This window comes from Carcharodon carcharias, chromosome 1 (assembly GCF_017639515.1).
Source record: "Carcharodon carcharias isolate sCarCar2 chromosome 1, sCarCar2.pri, whole genome shotgun sequence".
NCBI classification, from domain to species: domain Eukaryota; kingdom Metazoa; phylum Chordata; class Chondrichthyes; order Lamniformes; family Lamnidae; genus Carcharodon; species Carcharodon carcharias.
Window position 1 is genome coordinate 147,183,139 of NC_054467.1, and position 26,971 is coordinate 147,210,109.

The window sequence follows — 26,971 nt, forward strand, 5'->3', positions numbered from 1 at the left end:
TGAAGAAGAAAATAAGAGAAGCAAAGAAGGATTATGAGAAAAGACTGACAGCTAACATAAAGGCGAATCCCCAAATCTTTTTTAGAAGTATAAATAGTAAGAGGATGGTAAAAGGAGTAGGACCGATTAGGGACCAAAAAAGGGATTTACACATCAAGGCAGGGGGAATGGCTGAGGTGTTAAATGAATACTTTGCATCTGAGGAAGCAGATGCTACCCAGGCCATGGTGATAGAGGAGGAAACTCTGTCTCTAGAAGGGTACAAAAATTGATAAGGATGGGAATGGCAAGATTGTCATATGAGGAGAGATTGGGTTGGCTAGGCCTGTATTTTCTGGAGTTTAGAAGAATGAGAGAGCATCTCATTGAAACATATAAAATTTTGACACGAATGGACAGACAGGATACAGGGATGATATTTCCTGTAGCTGGGGGCAAGTAGAACAAGGGGTCAAAGTCTCAGGATACAGGGTAGGCCATTTAGGACAGCGATGAGGAGAAACTTATCAGAGAGTGATGAACTTGTTGAATTCTCTACTACAGAGGGCTGTGGAGACCAAGTGAATATATTTAAAAAGGAAATAGATCAGCCATGATCGTATTAAATGGCAGGGCAGGCTTAAAGGGCCAAATGACCTCCTACTGCTCTTATTTCCTATGTCTCTATGGTATTGGATAAACTGTTGGTGCTAAAGTTGACAAGGTACCAGGACTTTTATTCCATGAGTTCTAGCTTTGCTCACAGGTATGTTATGTGGCACTTCATCAAATGCCTTTTGGAAGTCTATGCACACCACATTAATAGCAATACCTTCAGCAATCCCCTCTGTTATCTCATCAAAATACTCAAACAAGTTAGTTATGCACATTTTGATGCAGGGACCACACTTCTTACCTTAACTCCACAAATTCAGCATGACCTGCAACAAGTTTCACCAATATCCTAGAATCAGATAACTCTATTCAACTGGATACAGGAAATACAGACCTCTCCAAATCACTGATGTTACAAAAACAGCCTAGAATGAAAAGCAAGTTTGGGAGACCCCTCAACTGAAGTTAAAGAAAGAATTTAAGTTTTTTAAAAAGTTAAAACAAATGTCAACATCAGTGCTTTGACATTTCTCATGTTAACTGGGTGGAACATTTTTAAAATGATGGAAACATTATACATGATATGATCATATAATGAGTGGAGCGTTAAGTTTGATAGATCCTTCCTAATAGTTGCAAAGGGGAAAGCTGCCTGCTGCTAAGATGGAGCTTAACTGACCTTACCATTTAACAAAGTATAATTTCCACCTTTGGTAACCCATTCCTTCAGCTGTTTAGCCCCTGTGTTTTAGATTCCCTCCTTAAACCTCATTGCATTTTGACCTCACTTTCTCCCACTGAGACATCCCTTAAAACATTTCTTTTTGACCAAGGTTTTGGTTATCTGTCCTAATGTCCCTTTATGTTTGCTAACACTCCTATGAAGCATCTTGGCATGTTTTACTACATTAAAGGTGCTATATAAATAAAAGTTATTATTGTAATAAACAGAAATCTAATTAGCTCGCCCTAAACAAATCCATGTTGACTTTCCTTGATTAACCCACATTTGTCCAAGGGAGTATTAATTTTGTCCCGAATTATTCTTTCTAAAAGCATCCCCATCACCGAGGTTAAACTGACTGGCCTATAGTTGCTGCATTTATCTTTATACCATTTTTTGAACAAGGTTGTAACATTTGTAATTCTCTGGTCCTTGAGTACCACCCTTGAGTCTAAGGAAGACTGGAAAATTATGGCCAGTGCCTTCGCAATTTCCATTCTTACTTCCTTCAGCATCCTTGATTGCATCTCATCCAGTCCTCATGTCTTACCAAATTTAAATACAGACAGCCTGTCCAATACCTCCTCCTTATCAATTTCAAACCCTTCTTCTGCTGAATTACAATCTCTTTCGCTATGACCTGGGCAGCATCCTTTTCTTTGGTAAAGACAGATGCCATGCCCCCTGCCTCCATGCGTATACCCCCGTTATGGTCCCTAATCAGCCCCACTCCTCCTCTAACCACCCTTTTACTACTTATAACGCCTATAGAAGACTTTTGGATTCCCTTTAATGTTAGCTGCCAGTCTGGTATCATGCTCCCTGTTTGCTTCACTTATTTGCTTTTCTCAATTCCCCTCTGAACGGTCTATATTTGGCCTACTTCTCAATTGTATTATCTACCTGACATCGATTATAAATACACTTTTTTTCTGCTTCATCTTAATCTCTAGCTCTTTCATCATAGGTGAACGTTGAAAGATGATATACATATTTTGGGGACAGTGGTTGTGGTTAATGTTACTAGTACAAACGTAATTTGCATAAGCTTGCTGTTTTCACTTATGATGCCTTACATCCTAAATATTTAGTACACCAATTAATTGTTTTGTTTTTGCATGGCCGGGAATTCCCTCAGAGCTGCTCCTGATCCGCTGTCGCAACTGTGCTGGAAGTGTGGCAGAACCTACTGGTGAATTTTTGGTGGAAAGCACAGCAGTTCTGAGGATGTTCACCACCATATCTCTTTTACAACCATAGCTTCTCTTCCTTTGCATGCTCCTATGCCACAGTAATATTAATGTCATAAAAGCAAGAAACTGCGGATGCTGGAAATCCAAAACAAGAACAAAAATACCTGGAAAAACTCAGCAGGTCTGACAGCATCTACGGAGAGGAGCACAGTTAATGTTTCGAGTCCGTATGACACTTCAACAGATTATTGTCATGTTTTCCTGCTTTCAAAAAAAAAGGTTATGAGTATTCTTTGGGACCTCCTCCCAGATACTCTACCCTATGACCTGTATCTCCTCTGCACCTTCCCACACCTACTGCCTCCTTTCATTTGTTGATTGATATAGTTATCAAAACACGTAGATACCATATTATGTCTTCTGGATTCCATATGTTAGTAATAATCACAGATTCGATTGAAAACGCTGGAGTATCATCGAGTGCATTTCTTTCAACTTGCTATGCGGCTGGTGGACGGATAGATTGATACATTGCTACTCAACACATGACTGTAGTGCAGCAGTGAATATGGTACCCCAGGATATATTTTCATATAACAATTAGTTCCTACAGCTCTTTACAAATAATAACCATATGACATCCCGATTATTGATGTAATCTTTGTAATTCTTCGTCTCTATGTTCACAAAGGTTTGCAAATTCACAGCCAGTTTCTCAAAACTTTTAGACAAGGTTTGACAAAAGAGCTCGCTGTTTCACAGGCATGCAATTATTAGGTACACATGCATCATGCTGTGCTAATCATTTTCATCACCACTAATTATACTCAGCACAGACAAGTCTATTTGGAACCGGAAGGAAGAAAAGAAAATTACGTAGGGTGGGGAGGTTGAGCAGGGGTGGAGGAAATGAATGGGTTAGCTTCAATTCAGTTATCCACTCAATAGTATCAATTGTTCATCTTTGTTAAAAGGATTTCATTCTCCAGATACCTTGAATCTGGCTACACTTATTGTTAGCCCATAATGGTATTATTCCTCTGTGACTTTGGTTTTAGGCTATTGCCCACGTGTATCTTGTCCCGTAAAGCCCACACAATGCTTTGTCTACTTGCTTCTTGAGTATATCGAATAGAATTGAAACTGCATTACACATCAAAATCGGCCTTTCTTGTTGCACTTGCTACATTATTTCACACAAGCAAATTTGCCAGTAACTCTCTCTGCTGAGCCATTATTGAAATTCAACCTCAATTTCTCACACTTTTGGAAATAACAAAATTTTCAGTTTGTCTACAAAATCCAGTTTGTTGCTTTAGCACCTGAGTTAAGCTCATATATTTTGAGTCAGAGAGTCTACTGTGACCAGGAGTGACAAGAGCACGTTTGCATTTTGAATGTGAGTCAAGAAGATAAATAGATTTTTCTAAATTTTAAGGGCTTTTGATTGGTTTCCACCCTATCTTAGATTGTCTGATAACCACTGTTACCACAAGAAAGGGCGATGTGAAAGCGGGTGGTCAGAAAATTGCACAAGTACGCCTTAGGCTTATTTCTTGTTCAGTTCTTTTGATCCACCATTTTTTGCTTCAAGATTCCTTTAATTCATTCGCAGGATAAGGATGTTGCTGATAAGGTCAATATTTATTGCCCATCTCTAATTGCTCTTGAGAAAGTGGGTAGTGAGCCACCTTCTTGAGTGCAATTGAGTGGCTTCCTACAACAACCACAATGCTATTGATCTGAGTCACGCAAAGGATGGCAGATTTCCTTCCCTAAAGGATATTAGTGAACGAAATGGGTTTTTACAACAATCCAGTACCTATCACCATTACCAATACTAGCTTTTTATTCCAGGTGGTACAGATTTGAAAACGTGTCTCCAGATTATTACACCAAGCTCTGGATTGCTAGTCCAGCAACATAACCACTATGCTACTACAATCTACAGAGTGTATAAAAGCATTGAACAATAAATGTTCACAACACAGAAGGAGGCTATTTGGCTCATCATGTCCAAGCTAATTCATTGATAGAACAATCCAAAACCAACTTGATTACTCTGCCCTCTTCCAATTATATCTTCCCATGCTTTAAATATTTGTCTAATTTTTCCTTAAAAGGATGCAATTGTCTCTGGCTCAATCATTTCCTATTGCAAAATTATTCCAAGTTCCCACCTCCTTCTGTGTAACAAATTGTCTCAAAACCTCTCATTTCACTGTCTCATAGGATGACTTTAACCCTCATCACCCAAACTGTTATTCCACTGCTTCCTTTTATTCAAAGTGGCACAATGCTGATGCAGGGAGTGGGTGTAGTGGTAAGGGGGGGTGGGGGGGGGGGGGGGGGGTGGGGGGGGAAGGGGCAGGAGGTGGTGCCACAATATGCAGCAGAACCCCAATCCGCTAAGTTTTCACCCCTTACATTTACATCAGAAATTGTTTCCCAAGAGTGTGGACACTTCTTAGGCCCAACCCTTACATTAATAGAATTCTTTGGGGAGAGCTCTAAACACATTATCAGGCTACCCTGGGAATTCCATCCATTGCACAAATGAGCAATACTTGTCGAGAGCAGGTAAGAATCACGTGCTGGCTCTTAAGAAGGTCGCAACATAACTGGATGTGATGTTTTATCAATCCCAGATTATTAAACTAGTTTTCTTTCTGGGTCTTAGGTTTCCCTGTTGCTGCAGGGGAGTATTGCTTCAGCTATTACCCCATCATCAGTGTGGGCACCCCTGTTGTTGCTCTACAAACACAGGACCCTTGCCTACTATGTAAAAGACACAAGAACCATGATTTTGGACGGGGACAATAACTAGGCAAAGCTACAAGAAGAAACCTCATCTCACCATACTTCTGCCTCTCACAGGATTCTGTAAAATCTCAGACCCAAAGTGTCTGGAAATAGCTGTTAATGTCAAAGGAAAAATGATGCACTCTAGTTACCAAAGATACATGTAATCAACAGCTAATCCGACTAAGTAACCAGAGGACCTTGGCTTGTTGAAATAATAATGTAAGCAAATTGGACGTGGTTATAGCACCCATGACTTGTTATTTGTGATTGCTACAATCATTAAGTGAATGCCATGTCAAAGAGAAGATTTGTAGATTGCATGTTTGTTGGCTATATTTTCCCAGATTTCTGGATGAGTGTCAGCTTATACTTTAAGCATTTCCTCTGATTCCCTACTGTCCTACTTCCTGTCATCTGCTGGTTATAAAATACAGCTTTGGAAAACCACTCATTTGACATGTGAACAATTCAATTGTGCCCATATATCTATGACTTTAATGCAATGTAGGTAATCTGGAGCATGTCAATGTTCATTACTCTGCCTTGCCACTTAATTTTGATGAGGGATTGTTTTTGTCTTTCATGGAATCTTTCCAACTGTTTCACTTGCTGATAGAAAATAGTCCTGGGGTTGCAGCCACATGAATGAGTAGTGAACACAGCAGCAAAATAAATTCACATCATCTGCATCTTTAGCTTCACACCATGTCAGTTCCAAATGTATTGGTGAAGGCAATTATTTGTTGTTTTAACCTTTTGATGTATTTACTTTCATCCATCTGAATGCATTGTCTAGGTTCATAAAACTATCCATGGATTTTGCCATAACAACAGTAACAACAACTTGCATTTATATAGGACCTTTAATGCAGCAAAACATCAGAAGTTCTTCACAGGAGCCTTATCAAACAAAATTTGACACCAGGCCACATAAGGAGATATTAGGACAGGTGACCAAAAGCTTGGTCAAAAGTTCATCTTAAAGGGATGATGGCCGAATAGAACTTAATGAAAGTTAGGGCATGGGTAACAGAGTTTCAGATGAGCTAAAGTTTATGCAATATGGAAGATAGGAGATCAGTCAGGAGTGGAATAGTCACAATTCGAAGTAACAAAAGCATGGATGTGGTTTTCAGCAGCAGATGGAGCTGGGGCAGGGGTGGTGTTGGGTGATGTTACAGAGATGGAAATGGCCAGTCTTGGTGATGGCATGCTTGTGTAGTCAGAAGCTCATCTCAAGATCATGTACAACATCAAGGTTGCAAACAGTATGGTTCAGCCTCAGGTATGGAAATATCGGCTAGGAGAGTAGAGTTTGTGGAGTAATATTTTGTTGTCCAGTATTAGATTTCAGGCAAGCAGTCTGACAATTTAGAGACATTGAAGGGGCCAAGAGTGATGTTGGTGAGGTACAGAGGATGTCATCAGCTTACATATGGAATGTGGCGTTGTGTTTTCAGGTGATGTCACTGAGGGGCAGCATGTAGATGAGAAATAAAAGGGGGCCAAAGATAAATCCTTGGGGTACACCAGAGATAACAGTGTGGGAGTGAGAATAGAAACCATTGCGGGTGATTCACTGGCAAAGACTTTAATAGGTGAGAATGGAACCAAGGGAGTGTAGTCCCACCCAGCTAGATAAAGAGAGAGTGGTGTTGGAAGAGGGTGGCCTGGCATATCAAAGGCTGCAGACAGGACAAGAAATTTGAGAAGGGATAACTTACCATCAACACGGTCACTAAGGATGTTATTTTTGACTTTGAGAAGAGCCAATTTGGTGCTGTGGCAGGGGCAGAAACCTGATTGGACGTTTCCTTGGGATTTTTTTTATTCATGTCCAAGCCAGCATTTATTGCCCATCCCTAATTGCCCTTGAGAAGGTGGTGGTGAGCTACATTTTTGAATCACTGCAGTCCATGCAGTGTAGGTACAACCACAGTGCTGTTAGGGAGGGAGCTCCAGGATTTTGATACAGAGACAGTGAAGGAATGGAGGTAAATTTCCAAGTCAGGATGGTGATTGACTTGGAGGGGAACTTCCAGCGATGGTGTTCTCAAGTATCTTCTGCCCTTGTTCTTCTAGATGGTAGCAGCTGTGGGTTTGGAAGGTGCTGTCTAAGGAGCATTGATGAGTTCCAGCAGTGCATCTTGTAGATGGTACACACTGCTGCCACTGTGTGGCGGTGGTGGAGGGAGTGAATGTTTATGGATGTGCCAATCAAGCGGGCTGCTTTGTCCTGAATGGTGTCAAGCTTCTTGAGTGTTGTTGGAGCTGTACTCATAAGGTCAGAAGTGGGGATGTTCACTGATGATTGCACAATGTTCAGCACCATTCGCGACTCCTCAGATACTGAAGCAGTCCATATTCATATGCAGAAAGACATGTACAATATCCAGGCTTGGGCTGACAAGTGGTAAGTAACATTTGTGCATAACATATTCTATCACACTCCTGACTTGTGCATTATAGATGGTGGACATTGTAGATGGTGGCATTGGTGAGTCAGGAGCTGAGTTACTCATCACAGGATTCCTAATCTCTGGCTCTTGTAGCTACTGTACTTATATGGCTAGTCCAGTTCAGTTTCTGGTCAATGGTAATCCCCCAGGATGTTGATAGTGGGGGAATCAGCGATGGTAATGCCATTAAATGTCAGGGAGCAATGGTTAGATTCTCTCTTGTTGTAGATAGTCATTGCGTGGCACTTGTGTGGCATGAATGTTATTTACCCCTTGTCAGCCCAAGCCTGGATATTGACCAGGTCTTGCTGCATTTTAACATGGACCGCTTCAGTATCTGAGGAGTCATGAATGGTGCTGAACTTTGTGCAATCATCAACGAACATCCCCACTTCTGACCTTATGATGGAAGGAAGGTCATTGATGAAGCAGCTGAAGATGGTTGGGCCAAGGACACTACCCTGAGGAACTCCTGCAGTGGTGTCCTGGAGCTGAGATGATTGACCTCCAACAACCGCAACCATCTTCTTTTGTGCTGGGTATGATTCCAACCAGTGGAGAGCTTTCCCCCTGATTCCCATTGACTCCAGTTTTGCTAAGGCTCCTTGATGTCACACTTGGTCAAATGCTGCTTTGATGTCAAGGGCAGTCACTCTTACCCCACCTCTGAATTTCAGCTCTTTTGTCAATATTCAAAACAAGGCTGTAATGAGGTCAGATGTGGAGTGATTCTGGTGGACTCCAAACTGAGTTTCAGTGAGCAGGTTATTTCTAAGCAAGTGTTAGGATCCCCAGCTGAGGTTACCCTTGGATAAGCCTGATCCCAGAGTAGAACCCAGTTTGATAGATCCTAACTTTTCATGTGTTTGTTCAGAATCATGGAGAGTAGCTACTGAACAGAGTCACAGGAGTCAGCTGATGAACTTTTAAGAAAGGAATAAAATATTTATTCAATAATAAAAGATACAGATATATAGAGATTTGTAAGGATAACACAAGTTACAAAAGCTATCTTATATTTTAATGTTCACGGTAAGTACACCATGTAAACCAATGGGCACCCTGTGGTCAGACACACCACACTCTGAAACCAAGTGTCAGATGCCACCTCAACCAGATGCTATTGATTTCCCTTCAACTGCTTTCAGTTGCTTGTCACACCATGAACCAACCAATCTCACTGAACTCCATCTTTCACATGAGGGTTTCCAATTTCCACTCTCCAAGACTTCACCTTGGAATCTCTTCCCAAGCTGATGCTTTCTTTCAGATGCCTTCCACAATGGCTCATCTCTAGGGTTTCAAACTTTCCTTCCGATGTTCCTCTTCCCTGGGTCACCACTTGCATTCAAGCTGTCTTCTACATACTCTCTCTCACCAACTCAGCTGTCAACAGTACACCACAGCTTCACATGCCCAAGAGTTACAGTCCTTCAGTTGTCTCTTTGGGCCTTCTGACCTCTTGCAAGCTGCTCTCATCTAAATCTGCTTTCTACAGCTTTTACCTCTTTAAATCTGAGCCTTTCTCTCTGGCCCTCACTTTTAACTTCATTAACAGGATCTTTTCAAAGTTCCTGTCCTTCCTTTGACTAGAAGGTCTTTCTCTTTGGACTTTCTCTTCTTCCACTCCCCTGGGTTTTGGGGTTTTTCTTTATGTATGAACCAGCTATCTGTCCCCTTTTAGATGGCTTCTGTTTTGTAGCTATCTTCTAAAACAGCTGAGCTCCAACAGCTTCCAAATCAAACTGCTGCCTTTTTTCATCTTCTATGTGTTTCTGTGGGAAGGACCTGCTTCTCTGGCCTCTTGTTGCTAGACAACAGTCCAATTCTTCTACCCTTGTTTGTTTAACTTAGCTGCAACAGTCATAAAAAATTGCATTAGAAATGCAAGCACCCTTTTAAAGTGAAACTAAAACTCAATTTGACCTTTCTTAACACACAGCTAAATCAAAACAAACTGAAACTTTAAAGCTAAAACTCATTCCTAACACTTACAAATGTCAGTATTATTTACTTATAATGTCTCTATTCCTAACAGCAAGTGCTGCTTGATAGCACTCTAGATGACCCCTTCCATCACATTACTGATGATCGAGAGTAGACTGATGGGGCAGTAATTGGCCTGGTTGGCTTTGTCCTGCTTTTCATATATATGACATACCTGGGCAATTTTCCACAATGCCGGGCAGATGTCAGTGTCGTAGCTGTACTAGAACAACTTGACGAGTTCTGGAGCAGATGTCTTCTGTACTATTTCCAGAATATTGTCGAGGCCCATAGCCTTTGCAGTATTCAGTGCTTTCAGCCCTTTCCTAATATCACACGGAGTGAATCAAATTGGCTGAAGACTGGCATCAGTGATGCTGGGGACGTCCAGAGGAGGCCAAGATGGATCATCCACTTGGCACTTCTGGCTGAAGATTGCTGCAAGTATTTCAGCCTTATCTTTTGCACTAATGTGATGAGCTCCTCCATCATTGAGGATGGGGATATTTGTGGAGCCTCCTCCTCCGGTGAGTTGTTTAATTGTCCTCCATGATTCACAACTGAACGTGGCAGGATTACAGAACTTAGATCTGATCCGTTGGTTATGAAATCACTTAGCCCTGTCAATGACTTGCTGCTAATGCTGTTTGGCATGCAAGTAGTCCTGTGTTATAGCTACACCAGGTTGACATCTCATTTTTAGGTATGCCTGGTGCTGCTCCCGGCATGCCCTCCTGCACTCTTCATTGAACCAGGGGTGATCGCCAGGCTTGATGGTAATGGTAGAGTGGGGGATATGCCGGAGCATGAGGTTACAGATTGTGTTTGAGTACAGTTCTGCTGCTGCTGATGGCCCACAGTGCCTAATGGATGCCCAGTCATGAGTTGGTAGATCTGTTCAAAATCTATCCCTCTTAGCACAGTGGTAGTGCCACACAACACAATGGAGTATATCGTAAATGTGAAGACAGAACTTTGCCTCCACAAGGACTGTGCGGAGGTCACTCCTACCGATACTGTCATGGACAGATGCATCTGTGGCGGGTAGATTGGTGAGGATGAGGTCAAGTACATTTTTCCTTCTTGTTAGCTCCCTCACCACCTGCCACAGACCCAGTCTATCAGCTACGTCCTTTACGATTCAGCCAGTTTGGTCAGTAGTGGTGCTACCAAGCCACTCTTGGTGATGGAAATTGAAGTCCCTCACCCAAAGTACATTCTGTGCCCTCGCCACCCTCAGTGCTTCCTTCAATTGGTGTTCAACATGGAGTAGCACTGATTCATTAGCTGGAGGGTGGGGGGGGCAGAACGTGGTAATTAGCAGAAGATTTCCTTGTCCATGTTTGACCTGATTCCATGAGACTTCATGGGGTCCGGAGTCAATATTGAGGACTTCCAGGGCAACTCCCTCCTGACTGTATACCACTGTGCCGCCACCTCTGCTGGGTCTGTCCCGCCAGACAGGACAAACACAGGGATGGTGATGGTGGAGTCTGGGACATTATCTGTAAGGTATGATTCCATGAGGATGACTATGTCAGGCTGTTGTTTGACTAGTCAGTGAGACAACTCTCCCAATTTTGGCACTAGCCCCCAAATGTTAGTAAGGAGGACTTTGCAGGGTTAACAGGGCCAATTTTGCTGTTGTCATTGCCGGTGCCTAGATCGATGCCAGATCATGCTTCCAGTTTCATTCCTTTATTTTGTAGCGCTGACCACATGCAATCCGCTGAGAAACTTTAGAATTTTTAAGCAAATGGTAAATACAAGACCAAATCACTAAATTAATGGATAATTTGTTGGATGCATCACCATGATCGTCAACAATAATAAATGTGTCCATCAGGCTAAAGTTTGTCTGATAGCTCCTGTGGAGTGTCCTGGGATGTTTTACTATGTTAAAGGTGCAACATAAGCACAAGTTGTTGTTGTTCCAGCTACTTCTGCATCTATCAGGCTGTAGAGATCACATCGACTATGCCATGGTTTGCATGAAAATTGCATGGCGCTTGGGTGGTATTTCACTTGCAACTTAAAGTTGATTTAATATAATTAGACTTACAAGGTTCTCCACAATTGAGGAAAGATGCCAACGTAAACTGTGGTTCAAATCTTTCTCCCTTTTCCCTAAATTCTGTAATATTCAAAAATTTCTCAGTATAACAAGTTTTCACACTATTTTGCCATTCATGTTCGCAATAGCCCAAATCAATAAATTGAGAATTAAATTAATCTCAGCTCACTAAATTGATTAGGAAAACACACCAACAGCATTAAGTAGTTGTGGAATTTACAAATATATTTTATCACCCACAAGAACTAAGTAAGCCTACATGAGGTTTCAAAATTCTGATACTGAAAGTGGGGAATCAACAGATCCATTAGGTAACAGTCAATTATACTATTTTAAAAACTCCAATTAACCAATTCCTAATTGCTGCTTTCATTCAGGTAAGAACACATTCAAATATAAAGTGCTGAGAGAGAGAAAACATGGGCTGTTGAGTAATTAAATGTCTTTACGACAAGTAACATATTTTCTTATTTTTTACTCCCTCAAAGATTCCATGGGCAGGATTTTCCTCCTGTCGGGGGCGAAGTTGAAGGGCGGGTTTTACATGGTTCGGCCAATTAAGGCCCACCCAGCGTGACATTCGCACAGAAGTGCTGTGCGCTCCCGGTGTGGGCGGAGGGGATTCCCAAAATTGAGAGTGCGCTCTTTCCCACATGCGCACGAAAGAGAGCACTCATCTCCCTGACGCTAAATGCTGCCTCAGGGAGATCGACTCTAAATGTAAAAAAGCTAAAAATAGAAAAATAAAATTTCCCTGACATGTCCCCTCATGTCACACTGTCACATGAGTTGGGACATATCCATAATTTTTACAAAAACTTTATTAAAATTTTTTAAACCCACACGAAGCCTCATCCCACCCATGGATGAGGTTTCATGCTTTTTCTAATTCCCGCTGGGACTCCTGGCCTTTCCGCCAACCTTAAGGTTGGATGGGGAAGTCCACTAATTAGTGCAATTACTCTGTCAATGGTCTCAATTGGCCATTAACAGGTCGGCGGGCACGCAGCTGATTTTGCTCCTCCCCCGCCTACCGGAAAATTTAAATGCGGCGCAGTGACATCGGGAGTTCCGCCCAACGTCACCGCGCATCATTTTACGTGTCGGCAAGTGGGGAGTGGGGGGTGGGGACTGCTCACCGACGGGAAAATCCTGCCCCATTTTACGTACGTTAGCATCAGGGTTCAAAACTGTTGTGGAACTCCATGTCGCCTTCAGTTTTCCCATCCAAGTTTAGCGCCAGCTACCCATTATTTCTTGACCTATCACATCTTCTGTCCAAACATTTTCAGATTTGGTGGTTCCACTTTGGTCATTGACCCAAAGCAAAAATATGTTCTGGCCCCAAATTTCTGGCAGACACCATGCCTGAAGAAAATATCTATGTGAACCAGAATATATCATTACTGTGCTAAAAGATTTGTTAAAATGCTTACTCCTGTTGTCAACAAATTAAAGACATCTCCATCACTTTCCCAAAATCAAAATCATAAAAGCAATTAAAATTTGCTTTTTGTCTAAATATGTGGTAATAAGTACTATTTCAGTAGTACTTATGTTCATCCAGGTCCTTATGTCTTAAAATATCTCAAAATGCTTCAATCATGGTCATAGGATCAGTACAGCACAGAAGAGACCATTTGGCCCATCAAGTCCATGCCAATGCTTCACACAGTTAATTACTTTTTGACTGAAGCATGTGGTTCATGCATAGACAAACAGATATTATCAAAATTAACAATCCACACCAGATTTAGCAGGCAACAAGGTTTACATTTATATAAATAGCTTGTTTTGTATTCCTATCTGTTCCCAAATATGGCTTAAGCTTTACTGTTGTTCTCCTTCCATGGCTCAGCCTATGGACTACTCTATGAGCATCCTGGGAATCAGAAACAGCCAAACTACTATCTCTCGTAACCACCTTCTACCACACCATGCATCTCCATGGGTTAACTGCCAACATTTTGGGGCCAAAGTGAAGGGATAGGGTTTGAGGAATTCCAGAAGAACAGAGTCAGGGGAGCAAAGTCAGGTGAAGATATAGGGCTCAGGAAGCTAGAGGTAGGATGTATCAGGACAGTTAAGGTGGTTCCGCTAGTGGGGGAATCTCAAACTAGGGGACATAGTTACACAATAAGGGGACACTCATTTAAAACTGAGATGCGAAGGAATTTCTTCTCTCAGGGGGTAGTGAATGTCTGGAATTCTCTACCCCAGAGAATTGTGGAGGCTAGATCACTGAGAGTATTTAAAGATGAGGAAGATAGATTTTTGAAATATCGGGCACTTGAGGGCTATGACGAGCTGGCATGAAAAAGGAGTTGAGGCCTGAGGCAGATCAGCCATATTCTTATTGAATGGCAGGACAGGCTTGAGGGGCCAAATGGCCTACTCCTGCTCCTATTTCTTATATTCTTATGGTTCCTGCACTGAAGCTTCCTCCAGAGCATTCCCCATCTGAAAGGGAGACAAGCATTTCAATCAGGCTGGCTTCTGGGTGGGAAACTTGCTGAGAAAAGGACATGCAATGTTGTTAAAATTGCACAGCATGACTGGCGACCAAAACACCTCCCCCGTCCCAATCACAAAATGCACCATAATCAGGATCAGAGCTGCTGAGTTTGGAGATGACAAAGACATTTATAATGGAAGATCCTGCTGAGCGAATGTCAGGAAATAGCAACCAAAATAAAAGGAAGGAGCTCTAGAGTCATAGTCTCAGGCTTATTCCCCAGGTCAGGGACAAACCCTGGCATAGGGACTAATGGATCAGGAAGGTGAGCATGTGGTGATGAGTGTGGTGAGGGAGGGAGGAATGACATTTCAAGGAATACTGGCACAAGTGTTGGGCAGGATGGAGTTGTACCATTGGGACAGGTGGATCTGAAACAGGCTGAGACTCAGAAAGGATAAATAGCCTGGTGAAAAGGACTTTGTGCTGGAGGCTTCAGTCAGAAACAACAGTAAAAATGAGAGTTGAAAGATGAAAATGAGGGATAAGGGCAGAGCTTAGGCCACTAGCACCGAAGGGAACACTGCAATATCTAAAGTAGCTGCAGAATGATGTGAAGATTTGTGTTAAGGGAAACTGTGAGAAAAAATGCAACAGTGCCTAAAGACAGGTCAGGGTCTCTTGCCCAACTAAAAGTTAGCAGTATATGCTAATGCATGGAATTAAGAAATAAATTGAGTGACTTAGAAGTTCAAATCCAGCTTTTTTTTATTAATGTTTCATGGGGTGTGGGCTTTGCTGGCTGGGCCAGCATTTTTATTGCCCATCTCTAATTGCCCTTGAGAAGGTGGTGGTGAGCCACCTTTTCAAGCCGCTGCAGTCCACGTGGTGTAGGTGCTATCAGGGAGATAGTTCCAGGATTTTGACCCAGCGATAGTGAAGGAATGGTGATATATTTCCAAGTTAGGATGGTGAGTGGCTTGGAAGGGAACTTCCAGGTGGCGTCTGCTGCCCTTGTCCATCTAGGTGGTAGAGGTCATGGGTTTTGAAGGTGCTGTCAAGGGAGTCCTGGTGAATTGCTGAAGTGTATCTTGAAGATGATACACACTGCTGCTACTGTGCATCGGTGGTGTAGGGAATGAATGTTTGTGGGTGGGGTGCTGATCAAGTGGGCTGCTTTGTCCAGGATGGTATCAAGCTTCTTGAGCTTTGTGGGAGCTGCACTCATCCAGGCAAGTGGGGAACATTCTATCACACTCCTGACTTGTGCCTTGTAGATGGTGGAGAGGCTTTGGGGAGTCAGGAGGTGAGTTGTTCTTTACAGAATCTGAATACAGTTTGATAAATGGTAGTTAACATCAAAGCAGAAATTTCACATCACTTAGCAAGATTTCGGCTTTAAGTTAGAAGTTTTGTTTGCCTCTTGTTTACATTGTCAATCATTTTTTCAATTTACCACTAATAGTTTTGTGTGAATTAACATGGGTCCAGGTGTGTGTTGTGTGATAGCTTTATTGTAACAAATGTTATCAAATGTTCATTTCAAATGTTACAATGTTTATTTTAGTTTGAATTTAACGTGGCATAGATTCAGAATTATTTTATACATTATTAGATAGAAAATTGCATGGGTGCATTGATCTCTGTATTCAAATTCTTACAAAACTCTGTACCAGGACACTAGCTCCTAAAATTTAACAAGCCATATTAATTGGGGTTAATTTTCAGAATACACACTGCCAATGGGGAGCCTTTCTCATTGTCAGCATGTACTCAAAAACTTATTTCCAGAAATGTGACCTGTGGTGCTCTTTTAACAATATGTTGCCAAAGACAACCTTGTCTTATTCAAAGGTCACTCTGAGGAATGTTCCAACATGTTGCACCAGGAATGTGGCTTTTCACCACCTTTGGGAGGGGAGGTGGGGGGAGCAGTGGGGAGTTCCTGATTTCAACCATCTTTCTTGCTAATGGCAAGAGCAATATTTTTGTGAAGTCTTAGTGTTCTAAAGATTTTTCAGGTCTTTCATAAACACGGAGGTAGACATTTTTAATAGCATTCCCTTATTTTCTGTTACTGGGCATCAAGAGAAGGAGAATGAACCAACACATGACCTCTTAGGCCTTCTAACATCCCACAGCTGAGGAAACAGAGAATGAAAGCCATTGGACACAAAGCAGCAAGTCTGCTGAGGGAAACAGATGAAGAAGAAGGGAACCTCAAACAGCTTCCAGCACATTATAAGTACCACTGCTGTAAAGCAACATGTCACACATCCATTCTCACAATTAGAATCTAGTATTTTGTACAACAGAAGACATCAAGTCTGAGAATCAGAATCTGAGAATGATACAGTACAGAAGGAGGCCATTCAGCCCACTATGCCAATCTTTGAAAGAACTATGCAATTAGTCCGACCCCTCTGCTCTTTGCCCATTGCCCTGCCAATGTTACCCCTTCAAGTATATCCCCTCTTACATTTCTACTTTTTAAGTTATTATTTAATCTGCTTCCACCACCCTTTCAGGCACAGTATTCCAGATCATAACAGATGTATTGAATAACACGATAGAGGCAATATTTGAGTCTTTACTTTCAAAACTTTAAAAGTAATACAGGGAAGCACTATGTTTTCCTTGATATACACCTCCAAGGAAATTATTTTGTAATATTCACCTATTATGTTGCCCGGCTCAATTTATCTCTTTCTAAAGGACGGTGAATGATGTGCCATTGCTTTGTAATCACTTCCCATGCCTGCAATTAACCATCTTGAAGGCAAGACAGTCTTAATAACAGAGCCAGTATGGATGCTCTTGAACTTTGTAAACCACAGAAATGTCTTTCCTAATAAAACTTAGAAACAAGTCATGTGAATGGAATTTCAAGGATTGCTGTACATTTCTAGAGAAGACATTATTATTGAAATTGTTACCTGTGACAGTGGCAGTAATGTGGAGAAGGTGAACCATGGAGCAGTGGTTATGAAAGAATGAAAGTAAAACACAGAACTGCAGTGCTCACTGGGAGTCCCACAGTCGGGAATACACAGGTATTTTTATAGCCACCCAGATACCATCATGAGGGGCATCATGGAGGGGCTGTAAAAGATTTGGGAAAGCAAAGGGGAATTATCAAATATCGTAGTTCCTTTGGAACTAATAACGTAGGAAGAAATAGAATTGTAAGGTATAATTTTCCATATTTGTAACTAAGGGCCGGGGCGGGCAGGTTCCATAATGCATTTCCCAATGGGCAGCATGGCGGGAAATCGTGCTCAACTTTGCACTCAGGAGCTCATTAATTATGCATAAACTAGTTTCTCTACAAATCACATGGTGGGTTGGGAGTCTAATTATTGGCCCTGCCGTCACCTCATGGGCTTGAAGGTCCGGGCACCATATTTAAATGCCACCCTCACTCTCTGCACCCCAACTTTGAGAAGAAGACATCTCAAAATGGCTGCATCAAAGAACACAGCTGCTCCGATATTTAACAGGGACTCCCTGGAGGCTCTCGTCAATGGTGTGCGGCAACACTGGGACTTGCTCTATCCCAGGGAAGATTCCAGGAAGCCCACCAACCTCCCCTCACCAGCCTGGAAGGCTATTGGAAGCCAGCACATCAGGCACTGCCCTCAAAATGCCATCTGGGGTAAGTCAACCTTCAACTCACCCCAATCTCACACTCTCATCATGACATCATGCAGTCAAAGAGTTACACTACTCAGGAATCCCATACATTATTGCTGGGGGACACATCACCACTGATTGTCTCACGGACACTTTAATGTCCCAGCATCTCATCTATCATGCTGCACAAACTCCATCCTCACCCCTTACTGGAGAGGGCTCAGCACACAAAGTAGACAAACATGTTTCCTAACCTCTCCTCCATCTCTTCTCATCACATTGCATCTACTTGTCTTCATCCAGGCCAAGCTTGCGCACAATTAGAGGGAGGGATCCCATGATTGCCTTTACTCTCATGCCCTGACTACTTGGCCCCAGACCAGGGACTGTCTTTCAATGAGCTCTCCCATTCCTTCTTTACTGCTGACAACACAGTGTCCCTTCCCCCACCCCCTCCGTGAGTTTCTGTGCAAGCCTTATCCTTTTGTGCCACACTAACACAAGCCCTCCCCCACCCCCAGCCCAAATAATTTTCCAGAAACTGTGTGCTTCCCCTCCAATTCATGCAGTTCTGTTCCCATTCCACCCCCTACTTGGTCTTTAGTGTTAGGATCCAGCTTCCCCTGGGTCTCCCCTCTGCCTGCCATTGTTGCCTCCCACCACCCAAGCCCACCATTGCCCATTGCACCGTGTCTCTGGGTAGGATTTTACGTCCCGCAGGCGGGTGCATGCCTAACCCAATCAGGCGTAAAATAGTGCGTGATGATATCAGGTGACCGTCCCGACATCATCGCACATTTGCACGATATTTCAGTTGGCAGGCATGTGCGAGAGTCGGCAATATGCTCGCCGACAATTAAAAGACCTGTTAAGGCCATTAATTTATTAATTAAGGGAGATTTTTTGCTGCCCGTCCAACATTATGGTTGGACAGGCAGGTGAATCGACCAGGCAGCCTTTGCATTTTTGAGGAAACCTCATACACGGGTGGGATGAGGTTTCCAACATTTATTAAAGAATAAAAATGCTTTGACATAATTTTTATTATGTATATGTTCATGTGAGGGAGTCTGATGTGGGGACACTTTTTTCAGAATTTCAAACTCTTTATTTTTGTATTTAAAATTCTTCAGCTCCCTGAAGCAGCTCTCTGCCTTCAGGGAGATTTCATTGTAGATTTCCCCACACCTGCGTAGACTTCAGCACTCACCCTCCTCCCACCCCCACCCGGTAGCGCTGAGCTTCTCAGCTCACGTTTCATACTGGCTGGTAGTTAATTGGCCAGCCAGCGTGAAATCGCAGTTGGGAGCCGATTGTGGGCGGCGAACTGTTTCCCGGTCACTCCTGGGCCCGCCCACCGTGCCCGACTACTGCGCCCGCCCGACAATTTGAAAATCCTGCCCTCTGTCTTCCTTCCCTCCCCACCCCAACTCCACAATTGTCCATCGCACCCCATGTCTCTTTCCTCCTTCCCCCTTTCCCCCACCCTGATAGCAATGCTGGTCTCTGTTTGTTTTGCTGTCCTGCCTGAGCCCCCATATAACACCCTCCTGCACAATGGAGGAAGCCAGTGACAAGAACAAGCCTACCCATCCCCCTTCCCCCTCCCCCCGACACACCGCCAGTGTAGCGCCTCACTGGCTTTGGTGAAAACCTAGAAGGTGCTGCCACAAGTAGACTTTCAGTGATGCACTCACCGCAAAGGGGAAGGGAGATAAATACTTGTAAGTCAGCCAAATTGAAACAAGTTCGTGTTATAATGCACAAAACTTCAGTTTTGCCAAAGACACAAATTGTTAGAGGGATCATGGTAACATCATTAACAGAAATATGGCTTAGGCTGGGAGGACTGAGAGCTAAGAATTCATGGTTACAACACATGAAGGAGGGAGTAGGACAATATAGGAAGATGGAGGTGTTAATCAAAGATAACATAGGGAATCCTTTACAGCTGAATATATCTGGATAGAATTAAGGAATATGAAGAAAGCTACTGGGTACTTATTGTAAATGGCTGAACAATGGAAAGGAGATAGAGAACAATATAAATTGACAAATCAGAGAAAAGCATATTAAGAATAAAGCCACAATAGTCGGTGGCTTTAATTATTGAAAGATAAACTGGGGATAAAAGTGAAAAAGAAGTAGGGTGGAAGGTTCTACAATGTATACAGGACCACTGTCTAAATCAACATGAAGGTGAAATTCCAGTGGGATTCTCCTGTTCGCAGAAGAGCGACAAAAACCCCAGAAAAGGGCACGTATATAGGAATCCGGAGCCTGCAACTATATTGTGAGTCAACATTTAACAGATCAAAATCGCATTGTAAATTTTAACATATCATTTTAACTTTGTAAATGCTGACATACAAACGTGGCCAAAAATCCTGACAGTAGGCTTGTGGATAGGAAATGTGTCATGCATATGACTTTTAACGATATATCAATGTCTTTCGGTACACGGCTGTCATCCATTCGATGAACCAGGGCAGATGTCATTAGCTTAGCAATGAGTGTATGCTGACGGAATTCGCATGCTCCAGGACCTCTGAGTTGGTGACCTTGTCCTGCCAAGAGATGCCAAGGATACATCTGAGAAAGCGAAGGTAGAAACTATTCAGTCAGTTTTTCCTGTATATGGTGTCCAAGTCTCATCACTGTAGTGGAGTGTGCTCAGGACACAGGCTTGGTAGACTCGCAGTTTGGTGTTCTCAGTCAGGCTGCTGTTGTTCTACACTCTCTTACTCAGCTTTGGACATCCCAGCTGTAGCTTTTGTGATGCATGTGTGGATTTCAGCATCAAGTGACAGGATGATGGCGATTGTGGGGTCTGGATATGTGAAGCTATCCACAACCTCCAGCATCACACTATCGATGCTGATAGATGCCTGTGTGGTAACATCCTAGGACTTATGTACGGTGAATTGGCTACTGGCCCACAACTTTCTGGGCTCCCCCACAAGGACAGCTGCAAGACGTGCGGATATCTGACAACTGGGAGACAGTGGCTGACAGCTATGAGCCCTGGAGGCTGACTGTTTGGAAGGACATTGGAAGAGGCGAGCAGAAATGAAAAGCTCAGACGGGCAAGAAGAGGGCTCAGAGGAAACAGAAGCCAGCGAATCGTGCACCTCCTCAGCCTAATGTCTTTCTCTGCAGCAAATGCGGCAGGGACTGCCATTCCAGGGTGGGGTTCCTGAGCCACACCAGGCAATACTTAACACAGAGATGACCATCACGGTGCAAAGCACCATCTTATGCCCTTAAAACTATTCCTGATTTTAAGCAAAACACATGACATGGTAAAAATAAATACAACAAAGTTCTACTTGGTTCTTCATCCCTTTTTCCCTCTTTTTACTCTTCTCTCTTGAATCTTGATACAGTGCTGTTCATTTGGCACCACTTGTACCTCTCTCAAGTCGTAATTTTTCCCGTGTAAGTCTAGATAGTGAGCTATTAAACCCAAGGTGCCTAATCCAGTGCTCACATGACACACATGCACACACCTACTTCTCAGCAATCAAATAAGAACCGCTGAGGTAAAAAACAGAAAATGTTGGAAATGCAGAGGTGCAGGCAGCATCTGTGGAGAGAATAAAACAGTTAACATTTCAGGACCTTTCATCAGAACTGGAAAATGTTAGAGATATATGAGCAAGGGATGGTGGGACAAGAACAAAAGGGAAGGCTTTGATAGGATGGAAGAGAGTAGAGACTGTCTGACAGAAGAGTTAGTCTTACAGGGCTAAAGGGAATGGTGAAGGGGCAAGAAAAGAAACAGAAGATGTGCGTGGAGCTGGTGTGCTGCTGTCTGAAAGCAAAATAAATGAAAAACTGAAACATGCAAAGAAAAGGAAACAAACTGGGAGACAGGGTTTACAGTCTGAAATTGTTGAACTCAAGGTTAAGTCCGGAAGGCTGCAAAGCGCCATTGCTTTATTTTCCCCTCATTAGCCCAAGAACATTAAGGCAAGATGCAGCAGCTTTATCAGTATTTACATGCAGCATAAAATGACAAGCAAGCAGAGAAAACAGCTCCTCAAGGTCCTGCAAAAATAAAATTTATCCAATCTGTAATAAGTTCTTATGAATCCCTGGATGCAATTCCTCCTCCATGCCTTATGAATGAAGGGAATACTCCGCAACATGTTTGTTTTAAATCTAAATTCTAAAAATGCATTTAAACAACACAAGAGGTCTATGGTCAGCATGTTACAATATAATTATACAGAAGCAATGAGTGCAGCTTGCTGTGATCCAAGAATGCACACTACTTACTTTAGGGGAATAATGATAAATTGCCCTTTATAGATAGTTATCATATTCCTAAGCACTAAAAATGGCATGTGGTGGCTCAGTCATGTGATGGTGAAATAAGTGAAAGAAACTCTTGATTTCCAGGAGTTGAATATGAAAACATTTTTTTCTTTTTTCTGTACAGGATTACACTCTGACAATGTACTTTCAGCAGTCCTGGAGAGACAAAAGACTATCTTACTCTGGAATACCTCTGAACCTCACTCTAGACAACAGGGTAGCTGACCAGCTCTGGGTTCCTGATACCTACTTTATTAATGACAAGAAGTCATTTGTACATGGAGTTACAGTGAAAAATCGAATGATTCGCCTGCACCCGGATGGCACAGTCCTCTATAGCTTGAGGTTTGTATTCACTATATTTGAGTAGTTGCGTATTTCACAGTCTGGGACTGAAAATGGATTATGTGTACTCATGCAGTTTACCCATTGCTAATACAAGATAATAATATTTTAATAACCGTACACTAGATCATTTCTCTCCCTCTCTCAAGTTGACTGCAACTACTGTTTTTTTCCAGGTGGCCCCTAATCACTCACTATCCAAAAGAAAGAGTAATTGCCTGCTCCCAGACCCTTGTCACTTCCATCCTTTAACTTGCAATTAGAAATAGGTCAGTAGCTCTGGCTATCCCACTGCCGAGTCTTCCCATTTTGTATGGGAAAGCATCTGGTTTCTATGAGTGGCACAGCTGAGTGTAAATATGAAGAGTATGGGAGGCAGATCTACACTTTGATGGCACCATTTATTGAAACCCAATTCACAGTGATACCACCACTATAATTAACACAGATATTTCTTATTTTATTTGAAGGTATTACTTTTGAAAAACAGAATTACTTTAATGCTGGCCATTTGATTGGCTTATGTGTGATAACTAAAAACTCACGTATCTATAAATCATGTAAATATTTATGTGAAAGGGAGTTTATATATATATTTATATTAGATTCAAGTGCAGATGAATGTATCATTGTGGTGTCACTGTGTAGCTATGTGAGAGACAACATAGATATCTAAATAAGACCATCACATGGATATATGTTTAGGAGACACTTGTCCAAATCTTCAAGTTTTATAGAATTGGGACACTTATTCTGTGTGGTGGGACATGCCTGGCCCCAGTTGATCTCACAGCTTCTGTGGACAATTCAACTATTTTAAGCTGATCTTCAGGTCTCTGCCAAGTAGTCCACCAGTGGTGGAAGCAGGCAATATTACTTTAACATGCTCACACATCCAAGTGCAGGCATATTGAACATCATCAATCACTTCCAGCAGGCTCGCTGATGGGCATAAACATGATGGGAAGCACAGCCAACACATAAATGCCTCATGTTTCATTCCCACTTTCCCCAGTTCTGCTCAGGAATTGCTTGAGGGAGAGTGGATAATCCTTGTTCATGCATATATAAATTTGAGAGATCATATTGATAAGCATGTGAGACATGGTGTCGAAATGCATATGAGAGCATAAGGTAGGTTTTACCCACTCACCATCAAGGTTCAGAGCTTCATGCGTTTGACCAACATATTCATTCATGCTGCTGGATTTTCCAGCAATTGGAAACGGAGAGTCATACATAGTGCACTTAGCTCCCCAACCAAATTTCTGGTAGATGGTCCTGAGTTGTGAAAAGCCACAATACAAGCACAAATTCAGAAGATCTACCTTTGTATGTGAGACAACAGCATGGTCTTATATGTCAGAGGCAATATAGATATATACATAAGGCAGCAGTGTGGATTTACCTGAGTGACTGTGTAGATATCTACATGATGGCAATATGAATACATGAAAATCAGTATGGACATGTATGTGAAAGGACAATTTGGATATAAATGTGAGAGATAGTGTAGAAATTTGTGTGAGTGGGCAGTGTGGGCAGAAATATCTGTGAGCAGGCAGTGTGGATGTATACATGCAAGAAGGCAATAGTGCAGAGCAGAAAAGGTATGCAGGCAAGAAGTCAGTAAACAGGCTAGGATAAGCACTGCGGGTGTACTAACATTACATGGACTGCAGCAGTTCAAGAAGAGAGCTCCCGCCACTTTTTCAAGGGCAATTAGAGTTGGGCAATAAATGCTGATTTTGTAAGCAATGCTCACATCCCATGAAAGAAATAAAATAAAGTATTCACGTAGGTGGATATTATACATGGGCCATTGTGAATAATTGTTGCCTTATTGTGCTACCATTATTTTCAATAGAGGAAAATGTTTCTTTTTGAATTACGAAATAACCTTTCATGAATTATAGACCTCTGTGACATAATTTAAAAATTGCATGAAGCAATGAAAACAATTATTTTTGTGAATTATATGGGCTTCCATTTCCAATATGCTGAAGAAATTTGAAGCTACAGCAATCCTTGAAGGAGCAATCTCTGTTTTTTTTAATCCTCCTTGTAGACCAAAAGAGTGATTTGATGGATCATCACCCAAGGCTACAGGGACATCCAACTTCTTTGTTTTCAAAGCTGAAAATCTAGCTAAGTATGAGTGTACAAGATTGAAGCACGAATCTTCAGGAATCTTGGAAATGGTCTCTATTTCATGGTTGGGATTTTATCTGCCAAAGTGGGGAGACCATTATTTTTATTGCACAATGTGTCAAAGAAAGGTGATAATAAGTAAATTAAAGTAAGATCCCACATAAAACAATTCCACAAATTAAATATTGGGCAGAATTTTCCCATTGACATGCGGGGGTGGGCCCCACACACACACATGAGTAAAATGACGTGCGGTGACGTCGGACAAGCGTCCTGACATCACCGCGCGCCATTGCAATATTTTGTTGGGTGGGCGCACGATGCTTTCCGATGCACGCCTGCCATTAATTAACGGGCAACTTAAGGGCCTTGACACTCCAATCGACCGCGATTTTTTGGCACCCGTACAATTTTCGGTTTGGCACACAGGCGCAATGGGCAGGCGGGCAGGACACATTTGTATAAACCACAGGCGGGAAAAAAGGGTTCACTGGGAGCACTTGAGTGTGCTCTCTCAAGTATTGATTTTTCAATGTTCACCAGTTGAGATCAATGCCGATGTGATGGCTTGCTGGTCAGAACACATCCACAGGAAGCCCCGATGTGTCTCCTGGATAAGCCTCTCTACAAGAGTCACCACTCTCTCCATGGAGAACACATGGCGCTCGGACATGTGGCTCATTGCTTCGGCAATCGTCCACATAGACTCTTCCACCACGGAGACCAAGCCAAGCATAGCCTCATGCTCCCACATACCGGGCCACATTTCCTGCCCCTGCTCCGTCGCAGACAACTGAGGCACATCATCAGGCATTGGCTGAGCATGTGCCTGGTCCCCTGCTGTCCTCCAACTGCTAGCACCATGGGCACTCTCTGTCTCTGCCCGCTCCTCCAACAACTGTGAAATGCCCTCACTGCTGTGCTCCAGGACACTAGCCGTTGTTCTAATTCCCACCAGATGTTAGTATCAGTGCTGCGGCCTGCCTGGCAGAGATGGTGTGATGTTGGTGAGACTTCAGTGCCTCAAGTGTGAGAGGGGGTCTCTGCTGCTCATCCTCCCGGCCCTGCTCCGCCAATGCTGAAAGGAAGAACAAGGAGAGTTAACGTGGAGACAATGTCAAAGTGCATCCCTGTCCCCTGGATCATTATGTGCTCATCCTTCCATAAGCAATGGTCAAGCCATGTTGAAAAATTAAATCACTTAACATTCAGCAGTGCTATGGCTGTTGGGAGAACAATGCTGACCTCACTGCTGGGCATACCTACCTGGCCGTGGCACCCCAGCCTCACCGACACCAGTGGACCTGGGAACATGGCGCCACTCCAAATCCAGGGCCTCCTGCACAAACCGGCTAAGAATGGCTAACAGCACCTGGCCACCACCAGTCCTCACCCACTCTGCCACATTATGAGCATTCTTCTCCTGAAAATGAGAGAGGAGCATTGATTCGTACAAATTGTACCTGGACTCTCTTCTCGGATGGCCCATCCCAACCAGAGTGGGACATATCAGGGCTCCAGTGCCTCCTCACCCCGCTGCTGCCGAACATTCACATAAAGATGCTAGGCCTGTTCCCCATACCACCCCCCCCCCACCCCCCCACCCCCCACCACACTCCACTTGGACACATGCTGCCAACATCACATTAAGCATCACATGATATATCCTTCCGTAGCAAGGAGGTGCATGCAAGTGGAGTGCAGAGGGCAGCAGATGGTTTGTTGCCATGTCACCTTGAAGCTCCCCTCCCAGCCTGTTATCACCCTGACTTCGACATGTCCTGGAGTTCAAACACAGCCCCTACGTCCAGCTCCTCCAGGTTGGCCCCAAAAGAGTCACATGGGTCTCAGTGTAACACATGCTGCAGGAAAGGACCCATCTCTTCACCACCCTCTCAGACTGACCTCAGCATGGGTGATATCTGCTGGCCCTCCCAGCAAAGGACACATGCTATCAATGATTCAATGCAGTCACTGCACTCAGACTTGAGGGGGGTGGGGGGGAGGGTGACAGGGAAGTAGCAGGGGTGAAAGCCGACCTGCTAAGTTAAATGACCAATACCAACATTGTCCTCACCCTTCCAGAGCGCAACAAGTTGTTGAAGTTGTTCAGAAATCCATGGACTCTGTCTTGGTCACACCTGCCATTTATTTTGTTGTGTGATATGTTCGACCACAGTTTGTCTGTTCATTCACATGTACTTCACATTAATCCTGAATGTTAGAACATTT

At 43.0% G+C, this 26,971-nt stretch overlaps 1 protein-coding gene across 2 annotated transcripts in view; it reads left to right on the forward strand.

The window, feature by feature from the left end:
• The window catches only part of LOC121279395 (gamma-aminobutyric acid receptor subunit beta-1-like), a 404,786-nt gene that overhangs the window by 211,442 nt on the left and 166,373 nt on the right, over window positions 1–26,971 (forward strand). For both annotated transcript variants that reach the window (XM_041190614.1, XM_041190622.1), the window contains exon 4: window positions 22,368–22,588. In XM_041190614.1, the coding sequence (XP_041046548.1) occupies window positions 22,368–22,588 (221 nt within the window). The remainder of the gene's footprint in view (window positions 1–22,367; window positions 22,589–26,971) is intronic.